The 13,694-nt window shown below is 44.2% G+C and overlaps 1 protein-coding gene across 3 annotated transcripts in view; it reads left to right on the top strand.

Moving 5' to 3' along the window:
• scube1 (signal peptide, CUB domain, EGF-like 1) overlaps positions 1-13,694 on the top strand; it is a 459,167-nt gene that overhangs the window by 41,584 nt on the left and 403,889 nt on the right. For all 3 annotated transcript variants that reach the window (XM_068050870.1, XM_068050868.1, XM_068050869.1), the window contains exon 3: positions 4,766-4,891. In XM_068050870.1, coding sequence (XP_067906971.1) covers positions 4,766-4,891 — 126 coding nt within the window. The remainder of the gene's footprint in view (positions 1-4,765; positions 4,892-13,694) is intronic.

The raw sequence follows: 13,694 nt of genomic DNA, 5'->3' as shown, positions 1-13,694 counted from the left end.
ATGCAATATCTTTTATTAGCCGATGTTGTGTGATGTTGCTCAGAATGAGTCAGTCTTCATTTTTCAAGCCTTGCTAGGGTTACACAGCTCCAGTTGTTGTATGTTAGCTTGGTACGCGATCACCTTACTTGGTCTAGCTGATTGAGATAGTTCAGTCTAGGTTAGTTGGAACATGAATATTTATTATATTAGAATTGCAGCGGTTCGAGAAGGTAGCTCACCACCACCTTCTCAAGGGCAATTAGGGATGGGCAATAAATGCTGGCCTAGCCAGCGACGCCCACGTCCCATGAACGAATAAAAAAAAAATACGTCTTCACACTATTTGGTGTGATTCTACCAAAAGCCATGCTGCATCCAGTCTCAAGTTTCTCTCAAGATCTCTGATGTCATCATGTTTGGAGGTATTCTTAACATGCTCTCAAGATTAACCCTTTCAGACTGTTACACGACACCAGTGAAAGGATCTGCAGCAAGATTTCTGCCCAGAGATAGTGGAACGTGTTTTTTTGACTCACTCCCAGAAAATAAATAAACTGTGTTTCCTTTATCATAAATCTCTACATGAACAATTATGGTTTTCAGACTCCTAAGGGACAAAGTGAAGCACAGGTGCTATCATTAAATGTTCTGTCAGTTGGCCAACTTCTTCAGTTTAAAAAAAACATTTTTTTCCTGTGAAACACTAGCTCAAAAAATTTCTGCAATTCATTTGGCAGAGTCTCAGGATAAAGGGTCAGGCTTTTACATGAGGTGAGGAGAATTTTATTTGCTCACGGTTGTGAATTTTTGGAATTCTCTACCCTAGAGGGCTGTGGATGCTCAATGTGTATAATCAAGACTGAGTTTCATAGATTTTTGGACACTAAGGGAATCAAGAGGTATGGGATTGTGTGAACATGGAGTTGATGTAAAAGTTCAGTCATGATCTTATTGAATGTTGGAGCAGGCTCGAGGAGCCATTTGGCTTACTCCTGTTCCTATTTCTTATGGTTTGTTCTTTTATTTGGAAATCCAAAGATACCATACTGAGAAAATCATACTGCTGCATGCTGAGGAATTCTTCACACTGCATTGGTTCAGACTGCTGCATCCTTGGAACTGCAGGCACAAATGCAGTTGGTAACGTCCTTCTGTTGACAGTGATAGCTGTGGAAAAATAACAGCACAGGCTTTTGGGAGGGACTGAGGTCTCCAAGTAAAAACTAATGACAGTACTCAGACATTTTTAAAGATGTTTAATTCTGTTATTGTGAATTTTAAAAAAGAAACTTGGAAAAACCTTATTTTGTGCCCTTTATTGGCTCGCTGAGCAAAAGAAATTTGATTTTGAGCATTGTGATTGGTCATTCAAAAGCAGTAGCTTTTATAAGTTTGTTATAGCTTCTTATCTGTAGTTTTTCTTGTTAGAATGGTAGTTCGTATTCCTACCTGTCATCTGGGAGACTGTAGAGTTCAACATTGGAATCTTTTAAGGTTTCACCCTTGGTTCAGTGGGTGTGTGGTCACCTTTGAGTCAGAAGGGAATGAGTTCAAGACCCACTCCATGAGATTTGAGCACATAACCTAGGCTGAAATGTTAACAGTGCTGCATTGTCAGGTGTTGCCTTCAGATGAGACTTTAAAACCAAGGCTTAGTCTGTCCTTTAAGGTTGATGTAAAGGATCCTGTGGCAGTATCAAAAGAAGAACAGGGAGTTCTCTTGGGTTCCTAGCCGACATTCATTCTTTAAGTAACACCACAAGAACAGATGATTTGGTCATTTATTTCAGTGCCGTTTGAGGAATGTTGCCTTGCACAATTTGACTGCCGTGTTTAGCTATATTGCAAGTGTGACTAGAATTTAGAAGTTCTTCATTGACTGTGAAGCATTTTGGACAGTGGGACGAGCTTCTTCAGTGAAACTGACAAGCTGTGTAGGGTTTGATTAGTTACACTGAAAAACTCTAGGCCTGACCATTGAGGGACTGCTTTTCAAAGCACTTCTTTTCTAAGAGAGTGCTCTCGCTATTTGACATGTGATTGCCAACTGCTTGGAAGTCACTTCACCTGTCTGACACTTCACTCACCTTCAGCTACACTACCCAACCGTCAACATGGCATGAGGCAGCTTTTGCAGCTCCACCTTTCAGCCCTGCTGAGGGTCAAGAGCAGAGACCACACTATCGCCAACAGCTCCAGCAGCAGCAACACCAGCATCAGCAAACCAGCTGCCTTATCCTCAGCTGCATGTCGCCCCAGCCCGCAAAGGGCAGATGGGATGCACACCAAGATCCGGCTGGAAGGAGGCGAGATCCCCAAAACTGGGTGTACAGGGAGAGCGTCAACTCACAATATGTCTGAGCACCAGTGTCAGAAGGCTCAGGCTTCCATGGCAAGTTTCTGCTGACATCTGCAGACTCCTGGAACAAGACCTCTTTCCCAGTGGACCAGGTGGGCACATTGCCAATGGCCAACAAGATGCCAGTCACTGGAGGGCCACATCACTCACTTTTCCGGCGCTCCTGGATCCTTTTGGTGCTCTGACTCCAGATTTGAGGGAGCACGCCTCTGCTGCTGACTTCTATGGCCACTTCCATCCTTGCCTGCATGGTCAAAGAGTCCTGTTCCTCCTGTCCTTGGGAAAATCACTTCACTGCAGCCCCTCCGATCCCACAGCAGGACCTCCAGGTAAAAATGAGAGACTTGGATGGGGGAGGTGGGTGGGTGAGGAGCCTTCCCCGTGGTTGCTACCACCTCAAAAATACAAGTGCTGGTGAGCTTTACTGACAAATGCTGTGGTCCCTTCAATTAGAAATCCTTCCTTTGACAGATGCTTTGGGAAACCCGGAGGTGGGATGACAACTGGTTTGTGCTAGTAAAGAGAACCTGCCGGGGGTGGGTGCGCTGTGCAGAGTCAGGTTCCGGACCTGAAAATGGTCCCGTCATTCTGGCAGGGACTAAGGAGGTAAGATTTTGTCCAAAATGTGTGAGGATGTAGGGGCTGAAATTTTACGGCCTTTCCAATGCCCCCTCACCATAACTCATGAAAGGGTCAGATTTATATTGAGACCTTAATATGCTGGGCATCCCAGGGGATGTTGTTTGAGGCCTCTGCCTGCCAGAAGTAAGGTCACCTATGTACGAGGAGATGTGTCTGGGATGAGGATTCCATGCCTTGTCAAGTTTCCTTGTTCTCTGCCTGGGAAACTGGGAAATCAGGCATATGTGAGACCCAGCTAGAGGTCTAAACTTGTCACGGGCATGGCCTTCCATAGATTTTAAAACCAAAGTATTTTTCTGCATCCTCAAAGGTTCACAGAAGTCATGTTCTCGAAGATGTGAGGGCACCTGCTAATGATACATTCATGAGGAAACCTGCTTTTGTTCCATCATATTATTCTATGGTCAGCACTGAAGGTTCCTAGCCACAGCATCCTGGGATTGTATGTTGCTTCGACAGATTTCTGGGGCCGTACTATTATTATATAAATAAATCTAAATATTATGGGGCTTTATATCATTCCATCTCCATCCATCCATCCATTCTGAATGAAGGAGGTTATATCTGGAGAGGGTGGAAATGGAACCTGTGGCAGAAATTTATCATGTTGGCTAATTGCCATTTTTCGTTCCTTTCTGCAATTTCCGAGCCATTTTTTGAACATCACTAACAGTATCAGGGACTGCTAAATTGTTGCAGGCTAGGGTTTCACCATTGCAATTGAAGGAAAAACTTACATATTGGAGGTGTGGGGGTGGTGGGATGGGTGCAGTGGGGTGGGGGGTGAAGGGGAAATGCTAGTAACGAATTTGGACTATGTCTTCTGGCCAACAGCGCAAAATTGCGGTCAGCTCCAGGTCTAATTTCCTGAGGCTGAAACCCAAATTTGTCAATGTTGGTTAACATGCTTTGCCACTTCATATAAATTAACTAATCATATGAATTTGGATGGGAAAAAGGGTCTATGGAACCAGTGAATGGAAATCCCCCCTTCCTATGGATATGACTAATCTGCAGGCCTTGGTAATGCAGGGCCTATACAAATGTACATGTTATTCATTTATGTACTTTACTTACTGTTACGTGTGGGTTATGCAGATTGGTAGAGCTTTAGGTGATTTATAACCTGCAAAAGAACAACATGGCGTGAAGATACTATAGTGTTCGACATTTTTTCCTATATCAGACTACTGAAAAGTTAGAAATGACAGTTAGCAGACAAATTCACTGTGCTCAAATGATATGTTATTTTAATGAAGGACATAACACACTTAAAATAACTGGGTTAACACTTCCATGTAAATCTGTTGGATGTTCAGCTAATATTGCTAACAGTAATTTCAATGTTGCCCTTTATATAGGACTAGTTTAACCAAATTATTTATAATTCCTTTTAACAAATTAGATTCAAATTTAATTTTTAGACTTCTGCATTCAGAAACTTTACTGCCTTTGTTTTAAAACTAGTGACACTTTTGCTTTTTTAAATGACTAGCTCTGCAACAATTATTTCCCACATAGTTGCAGTAACAGAGTGTTTTTGTGACTGTTCCTTCATCCTGAACTTTCACCCCCTTCTCCATTCTAATTTTCTGCAGCCGTGCACTTGCTTGAGATGTTTGCTGTAGTTTGTTTGTACTCTTGAATTGGAAACCCAGCTTCGCTGGGGATAACAAATACCTTCACTATGGTGCCTGTCTTCATCACCTTATTTTCACGTGTGATGCCTTCCAGAGTGTCCTGAGTGCCTTCCTGAAGTACGTCTTGCTAACTGTCTTTCAGACCTTGATGAATGTGACAATGACTACAATGGTGGCTGCGTTCATGAGTGCATCAACATTCCAGGCAACTACAGATGCACTTGTTATGATGGTTTTATGTTGGCGCATGATGGCCATAACTGCCTGGGTGAGTAACATCACTTTCTAAAATTGTTATTTTTTGATTTTGTGTGAGATTTATGTTCAGTGTTTGTTTCCTAAGGTGAAAATAGAATGCAGTATTAATTTTAATTTTAATTTTTCAATGGAGCAAATATTTTGAGAATGTAAGGACCTGTAATAAAAATGATCTTGCACCTGTAACTGCATCTCGCCATTGTACTTTCGAGTATGAAGATCCTTAATTTGCATGGTCTGTTATTGTGAATAAGATAACCAGAATTCTCTCACTCCTCATTCTAGTATAATCTTTTTATACAGAGCCCATTGATGACTGTAGCTTAAAATACATTTTGAGTACTGCACTTAAAGTGAAGAATAAATCTGGCAAATGTTCCCTAAGCTCCCAGCGAAGATTCACATCAAAGAGAGCACAGGTTGAAGAATCTGCTTTAAAATGTTGTAGCCATAATTTCTAACCCATACTGCCTTTGAGTGTGACTTGCTGCTGTGCTTGCAGGATGACATAAGGAAATACAGATATGAAGAACAATTTGAAAAATTGGGACTAGTTTTGTTAGGAGATTAAGGGGTGACCTGACAGGAGTTTTAAAGTATTAAAGAATGAAACAGTATGTCGAAGTAGATTCCAGTAATTATTATGGGGGTATCCACGCTATCCTACTGTAACTTTGTCAGATGTTTGGCAGAAAAATGGCACCAGCGGCTGTTTACTCTGTTTCTCCAGAGTTTCTGCAGAAGTTACAGTGGGAGATCAGAAGAATCTCTGAGAAAGTTACTGGTGGATCTGTTTCCAGTGACAGAGGTGTCTAGAGCGAGGCAACATAGGTATAAAATTAACTTTTAGATTTAGGACAGAGTGCTGGAGAGACTGTTTAATACAGAAGTTTATGAGACTGTTGAATGCGTTCAGAGTTAGTGTTGAAGCAGAGATCAAGTCATCATTTAAGAATAGATTAGATAAGTGGCTGAAAGGAATAAGAGAACAAAGTAGGTACATGGCATTAGGATTATTGCTCACGTGGAGAAAATACCAACACAGACTTGTTGGACTGAATGGCCTGTTTCCATATTACTTCTATGCAATTCTGAAGTGCCAAACCAGATGATGTGCAGAGGAACATAGGAACAGCTAGACAAAAAAAAAATCAAGATCCATCCAGTTCGCCTTCTATTATCTTGCAAGTTGCATGATACAATGATAATGGAGTTGTTGACTAATCATAGCAATCAATCTCTATCAATTAGTTTACAACATGACATGAGGAAAATTCCAGAGGTGGAGAGCTTTGAGAACCATGGGTCCAAAGTTACCTTTTGCCTTTTCAGCATGCTACACTTACCAGATGTCATGTCTCAAATTACTCATACATTGTATTCTAAAATGTTGTTTGTATTTGGGTCCTGGTACGGTGCTTGAACTCTCAAACTTTTAGCACAGAACACAAATTGCTAATCACAATTACCTCACATGCAATTTTCCCTTCCACCACAACATGTGCCCTAAACACAAAGTAGTCTTCTGGAGCTAAACATAATTATGATAATGTGCTGGTCTTGGAAAATTGAAAATAGAACACTTCCATTGATTTCAGTGCAAAATCTTTTTCTAACCAGCCAAGGAAGTTTCAGACTAAACATAGGTGTAGCGCCAACTGAAATAAGCCACATATCACCAGGTGCTCAGTTTTCCTTAAAATTGAAGTCATTAGTGATTTTTAAGCAAAGCAGCACTACCAGTAGTAGTGAGGTGGTGTTGTTTACAGCACCTCACTTGTGCTGATAACCTTACTGTATTGAGGGTATTGGAGTATCCCATTACAATCAGAACAGCCAATCCAATTACTTAGTTCAGTCAAACAACACATTTTCCACCAACTAAAGCAGTTTCAGCTCCAGATTGAGATAAAATATGATGTGGTTTGGAAATGAAGTGGTGGGACCAAATTCTGAGAGACAATCTACAGATGTAACTTCTCAAAGCTTTTGGTTTTGGACCAGTTTCAGTACAACTAGGATTATATGAAATTCAAAATATTGGCTTTTTGCTAGCAGTAAATATTTAACTGACATTTGGACATTGTGAGTGAAGTGTTGCACATGCATAAAAGCACAGCTTTCTCTGGTTAGACAGTGGTGTGGAAGTTGCAGTGTAATTCAGTCCTGCAAGCTTTGTGTTTAAGTAAGTACAAATTTTAAACCTGCATGATAACACTGCCATGAATTCATTGTGAAATCATGGCATTACAAAGGGCATTTATGAGGAAGATTAGACTGAAGAAAAAAAGATTTTTCCATTACATTTTACTTCCAAATGATGTTCAATTAGAGTGCATTAACTGCTCCTGCACTCCCAGCAAGGAGTTATGCTCAAAGGGAGCACATGGGACTACAATACCACAGCGCTGATTCTGACTCAGACTCCGAGTGTAGCTGCTGGTGGGAGCACAAGGTCAGTGAATTTACCCATTTTTTAAATACAACTTGAAATTTCAGTTCGGTTGAAAGATCACACAGACCTGAAACATTGGCCAGAATTTTACGTCGGGTGGGAGGCCGCACCTCCCCCCACCCCCCCAGCCAAAAGGTCGGGGGCGAACCTGCCTCTGCCTGGCCTGGGGTGCCACGCCTGGATTTTATCCTCCCCAGGCCCTTAATTGGACTTGGGTGGGACTTCCACCTCTCTGAAGCAGGACATCTCACCTCCAAGAGCTGCTGGCCGTCAGCTCTCAGTCCCAGCAGCGCCACCCAGCCAACAGCAGGATTGTGGACGTCGCCCCTGGAAGCGAGGTAGGTTTTGGGGCCTAGCTGGGGACAATCGTCCAGCCCCGGCAAGGCAATGGGGGTCTGTTGGGGTGGGAGGGGCCTTTATTTCAGTGGGGGTGGTTGTAGCATCGGGGGGGGTCTCCGTGGTGCACAGGGTGCCCGATCAGGAGGCCCCCCCACAAGCCCGCAAGGAGGCCGCCAGAGCGGTCAGGCCTAAGGCGCCGCCAGCCGCTGGTAAAATACCAGCAGCGGTGGCAGGCGACCCTTAAGTGGCAGTTAATTGGCCACTTAAGGGTCTTGATTGGCCTGGGGCGGGCAAGCCATTTCTCGCTGCCTCCGGCCTCCCACTCAAATTTTTACACCTCCCCGCCCCCCACCACCGGCCCGCTTCTGTGGTTGGGAGGGGGGGGGGGGTGGCAAAAAGTTCCGGCTCTTAACTCTGTTTTTCTCTCCACAGATGCTGCCTGACTTGCTGAGTAGTTCCACTATTTTCTGTTTTGGTTTCAGATTTCCAGCATCCGCAGTATTTTGCTTTTGCAATTGCAATGGCCGTGAGGTCTAATCATTTCTATGGACTTTCAGAAACTCTTCTTACCTGAAATATTGTTGTTTTTTTTCTCCCTTTGAACTACCCAAAGCTATAACTAGGTGAGAACCAGGTAGATGATCATATTGGCCAAACTCAATCTGTCAGTGACACAAGTGTGGGTACTACTTTATATATTGGAAAGTACTACAGTGCAATGTGCTTTAGGATTAGTTATTGTTTACTTTGCTTTCTATATGTGTCATGAGGTCAGATTTGTACTATGACAACTGCTTGAGGCTGGCCAGAGTCCTTCTATCTACGATTTGTTAAATTGACCTTTTCGAATAAGTACTTTTGTAATTTATTTAAGAATTTGTACCAAATAGATCTTCAAACACAGGGGTTTTCAAGCTTTTTGCTTCTGAGGTGCTCCTGTTGTGTTAAAATTGTACAGATCTGCTGTAATATGAATATTTTTCTGTGTAAAAATTAGTTATACAATTAAACATAATTATATTTTGTTTTACTTAATTAATATGTAACTTGTTGCTAGGGCTGAGCAACAATTCCATCAATACTTGGAGGTATCTTCAACAAATACACACCCATGTCATTGTCAATGTTCATGCTGGGCTCAGTACTTTCTTTTCATTGATGTCATTGCTGAAAATCCAGCTTTGCATAAATGATTTGTACTAAATGGGACCAAACCTTTCAGTGCTGTTATCATCCAAGCATTCACACCTAAATGTCTCCAGCATCATTTCACTGTATTTGCTTCTGTTGAAATGTTAATTAGTTCTTCTAATAGCTTTGATGGGACAGAGGGTGGCAGCTTATCTTCAATATTGTCACTAAAGGAATTTGTAGCCCACAAGTGTGTAGCAGATTGTTCCATCATGAGTTCTGGAAAGTATTAAATTTATTGAGTAATCTAGAAAAATGTGCTGTCAGCTGTGATTTGATTACATCAAAGTCAGCATGTTTTGAATGAAAGAATGTAGAGCTCACACATATCCGTAGTTCACCCCACCACAACCACCAACTGTCACCAGAGCATCCTGACAAAGAGGGAGACCTTTTACCAGGCTGAGCAAGTTGACAGGGCAATTGCTGCTTTTTCAACAAAAAAAACCATCAGAAAGAAGAGCACTTTAAAGTTTAAAAAGGGTGTGTTGGGAAGTTTAGTGCAAGTTTGTCTTACAGGTGCAAACATTGGGCTCGCTCTTGTGCTTGCCCGGAAGGTGAGTTTCGTGGTGGTGGGGGCTGAAGATTCGGAGCTGTAGCGCCCACCATGGAACCAGACACCAGAATTCCGGGTTCCGACTCTCCCGGAGGTGGCGAAGCTCTGTGCTGGCACCTCTGCTGCTCTGCAACGGGACCATACTTTAAATATGCTGAAGTACCTTTTGGCATTTATTATAACGCAATTCGCTGCGATCCTACTAGCTGTTCCCAATCTCGTGCTTGACATGTGGCACTCACATATCTTCACTTTCCCGTCTTTGAAAAGCTGGTGCCACTGAGACGAGAGTCTTCGATGCCTGCAAAGGTTAGGTAAGTTTGGCCTTGCTGTCCTTCAGATTTGTTGCAAACTTGGACACTGCCACTAAGTTGAATTGCCGGAAATGAAGGGAGGTTGGAACTCTGCATCTGTTTATCGATAAGGGGGGGGAGGGGGGTTGGAAGGAGGCATCTCTGCATCTGTTTATTGATTGGGGCGGGGGCAACTCTGCATCTGTATATCAATAAGGGGGGGGGATGGGGCAACTCTGCAAGTGGATACACTCTTCGTGGGAGGGGGGACACAACTGGGAAACCAAAAAGATTGCTGTTGTCAGTGGTGCATTGCAGCCAACTCAAATGATATTCCAATGGTCGTGTTGGCTCATACTTATTTAAAGTTTGTGTGGGCAATGTCATGCCATACCATAGAGCTCATGCTGGAATACTGCTGAAGCAGGAATTAACACAAATCTCTGCCCAGATAGGTGTAATTGATTGTTTGATGGAACCCAAAGTTACCAGGAGCATAGAGATGGGTATGATCCACCTGTTTTCCTGGATCTCCTTGCTGTGATGAGGCATCTCCACCGGAGGCGGACCCAAGAGGCAGGTGCAGTCCAGGAGGAAGCTCCCAGACTGGAGCAGCAGCAGCCACCAAGGTGCAGAATAGCCCAGATAGGCCAATGAGTCTATAGGACTCGGATGACATACCTCTAGATGTCAGAGCGCCAATGTCAGAGACGACTGCGGATGACCAGAGTAGCCGTCACACAGCTATGCACACTGCTGAATAATGACCTGCAACCATTGGGCTTTGGTGGTAACCCTATGCCTGTGGACCTAAACTTCCACGCATCTGAATCATTCCAGAGATCCACCGACGACATGTGTGGGGATTCTCAATCCGCAGTGCATCGCTGCATCAAGAGGGTAACCGATGCTCTGTTGAGGAGGGCTGGCAACTATGTCGTCTACCGGACTGACCCTGAGAGTGAGTCCGAGAGGGCCATTGGATTTGGGGCCATTGCAGGATTCCCACAGGTGCAAGATGCCATCGACTGCATGCATGTGACCATCAAGGCTCTCACGGAACAACCAGCCGCCTTCACAAACAGAAAGGGCTTTCATTCCATCAAAATGTCCAACTAATGTGCAACCACAGAAAGTGCCCACTTCCGAGGCAGCTGCCATGACTTGTTGATGCTGCGCCAGTCCCAGGTGCTGCTGCTTTTCACTCCCCCCTCCCCCCCCTGTTCACCTTCAGGGGTAGAGTCTGGGGATAAGGGCTACCCCTTAGTGACATGACACCTGATGCCAGTGAGGAACCCCACTAATGATACTGAAGAGCACTACAATGCCTGGCACAGCTCCATCCGAGCGACCATCGATATGCTGAAGATGCAGTTCTACTGCCTTGATAGATCTGGTGGAGCCCTACATTAAGCACCAGACAGGGTTGGGGGCATGGAGGCCTGGCAAGATGAAGAGGTATAGGAGCAGGCCACATCCTCCGACGAAGAGGACACAAAGGGTATTCAAGAACAAGCATAGAGCATAGAGAACAGAGGGCTAATATGGCGAGCAAGAGGCAAGGCAAATACTGATAACTGAGCACTTCCAGAATCCCTGAAGTTCAATAAATATGTTGCAAAACACAACCCACCATAATGCATGTCGTCTGAAATCTTCTACTTCTGTAACATCCACCTCTCCAGCACGATTGCCAGCAACAAACTGAGCTGATGCCCATGTGACTTCATTTGTGCAATGTCACATCATGCATTCTGGCATGGTAGCGATGTTTTTGGTTACATTGGCAGTACTGTAAGGCTTATGATGTAATTGAAAGACACATAATCAATCCATTGTGGCATGAGTTATTCAGACAATAAAGGCTGATGATTGGCGGGACAACACATTTAACTAAAGTACACATGACATATCTGTCTCACCCGTGAATACCCATATGTGTCGAGATGTATTTTTAATATGTTTGCAGATGCTCCTTTGCGATGTGACCTCTGTGCTGGCAGCTGGACTGGAGGCAGGTTGCTGATCAGGATGCCTGAGGCTGCTACTGCAGCTGGACTCACCGGCAGAGGGGCTGAGGAGCCGGTGTCAGCACTCCAATCGCCCTGAGGGGGGACACCAGATGTGGAATGCAGCCTCTCCTCCACCATCTCAAGACCCGTTGCAGTCTCACTGCTCTCCGGAGAAAAAACAGGAGTGGGAATGCTCTCTATAATCCTGGTCCTTATCTCACCCAGCCACTGCTGGTTTGAAGTCATAGCCAAGGCAAAGGTTTGCAGGGCATGGCGCATCTATGGAATGTGGCTCTCCATGAGGATCACCTACCTCTCGATGGATGAAGCCATGTGCTCATATGCCTGGGGCATGGCAGCAGTCATGGCATGGATGGACTCCTCCACAGAATGGAAGTGGCAATTGCTGGGATCTGATGTGCAGTAGGTTGGCTAGAAAGATGAGCTATTTGTGGTCATGGCGGAATAGTTTGTATTTTTGGCAGAGACCTGAGACCTTATTGCAGACCCCCATTTGAGGACTCCTGCTCCAACATCAGTGATATTTCCCTTTCAAGGTTATCCCTTTTTCTATTCTTCCTCTCCTGAAAATGCTGAATCATGGCTAATCATGGCTTTCAAAAGGGAATTCGATAATTATTTGAAGACAGAAAGTTTGCCGGCTATGGGGATAGGGCCGGGGAGTGGGACTAGTTGAGTAGCTCGCGGAGAGCTGGCACAGAGATGATGGGCCGAATGGCCACCCCTTTGCTGTAACTATTCTATGATTTGATTCTATGATAGTGTTAGAAGCTCTGCTGACCTCATCCAATGGCCGTCCACAGTTTCTTGACCCCATTCAATATCCATGCAGACACACTTATTGCCTGCTCCTTATCCTAGGACATCAAAGTTGTTTATAATTGGTCTAACTTGGTACAGATCAGAGGTCAAGCGTGCGGTTTTTGGATCTGTATCTAGTGTCATATAGGGATGGGCAATAAATGCTGGACTTGCCAGTGATGTCCACATCCGAGAATCATAGACAGTTTAAGGCACAGAAAGAGGCCACTTGGCCCATCGTGTCTGTGCCGGCCAAAAAACTATCCACCTATTCTAATCCCACCTTCAAGCATTTGGTCCATAGCCCTGCAGATTATGGCACTTGAGGTGCATATCCAGACTCCGTTTGAATGAATTGAGGGTCTCTGCCTCAACTACCCTTTCAGGCAGTGAGTTCCAGACCCCCACCACCCTGTGGTGGAAAGGTTTTTCCTCATCTCCGCTTTAATTTTTCTACCAATCACTTTAAATCTATGCCCCTTCATCACTGACCTCTCTGCTAAGGTGAATAGACCCTTCACGTCCACTCTATCCAGGCCTCTCAAAATTTTGTACATTTCAATCAGATCTCCCCTCAGCCTTCTCTGTTCTCTGGAGAACAAACCCAGCCTATCCAATCTTTCCTCACAGTTGCATTTTTCCAATCCTGGCAACATCCTTGTAAATCCCCTCTGTACCCTCTCTAGTGCAATTACATCCTTTCTGTAATGAGGTGACCAGAACTGCACACAGTACTCAAGTTGTGGCCTAACCAATGAGCTATACAGTTCCAGCATAACATCCCTGCTCTTAGATTCTATACCTCGGCTAATAAAGGAAAGGATTCCATATGCCTTCTTAACCACCTTATCGACCTGTCCTGCTACCTTCAGGGATCTGTGGATATTTACTCCAAGGTCCCTCACTTCCTCTAAACTTCTCAGTATTTTCCCATTTATCATGTATTCCTTTTGCCTTGTTTGACCTCCCCAAATGCATCACCTCACACTTCTCCAGGTTGAATTCTATTTGCCACTTTTCTGCCCATCTGACCAGTCCATCAATATCTTCCTGCAGTCTACAGCTATCCTCCTTGCTGTCCACCAAACGGCCAATCTTTGTGTCCTCTGCAAACTTCTTCATCATGCCCCCTACATTTACATCCA

Source organism: Heterodontus francisci, chromosome 18 (assembly GCF_036365525.1).
Source record: "Heterodontus francisci isolate sHetFra1 chromosome 18, sHetFra1.hap1, whole genome shotgun sequence".
In the NCBI taxonomy this organism is placed as follows: domain Eukaryota; kingdom Metazoa; phylum Chordata; class Chondrichthyes; order Heterodontiformes; family Heterodontidae; genus Heterodontus; species Heterodontus francisci.
This window is presented reverse-complemented; position numbering and strand designations above follow the sequence as displayed.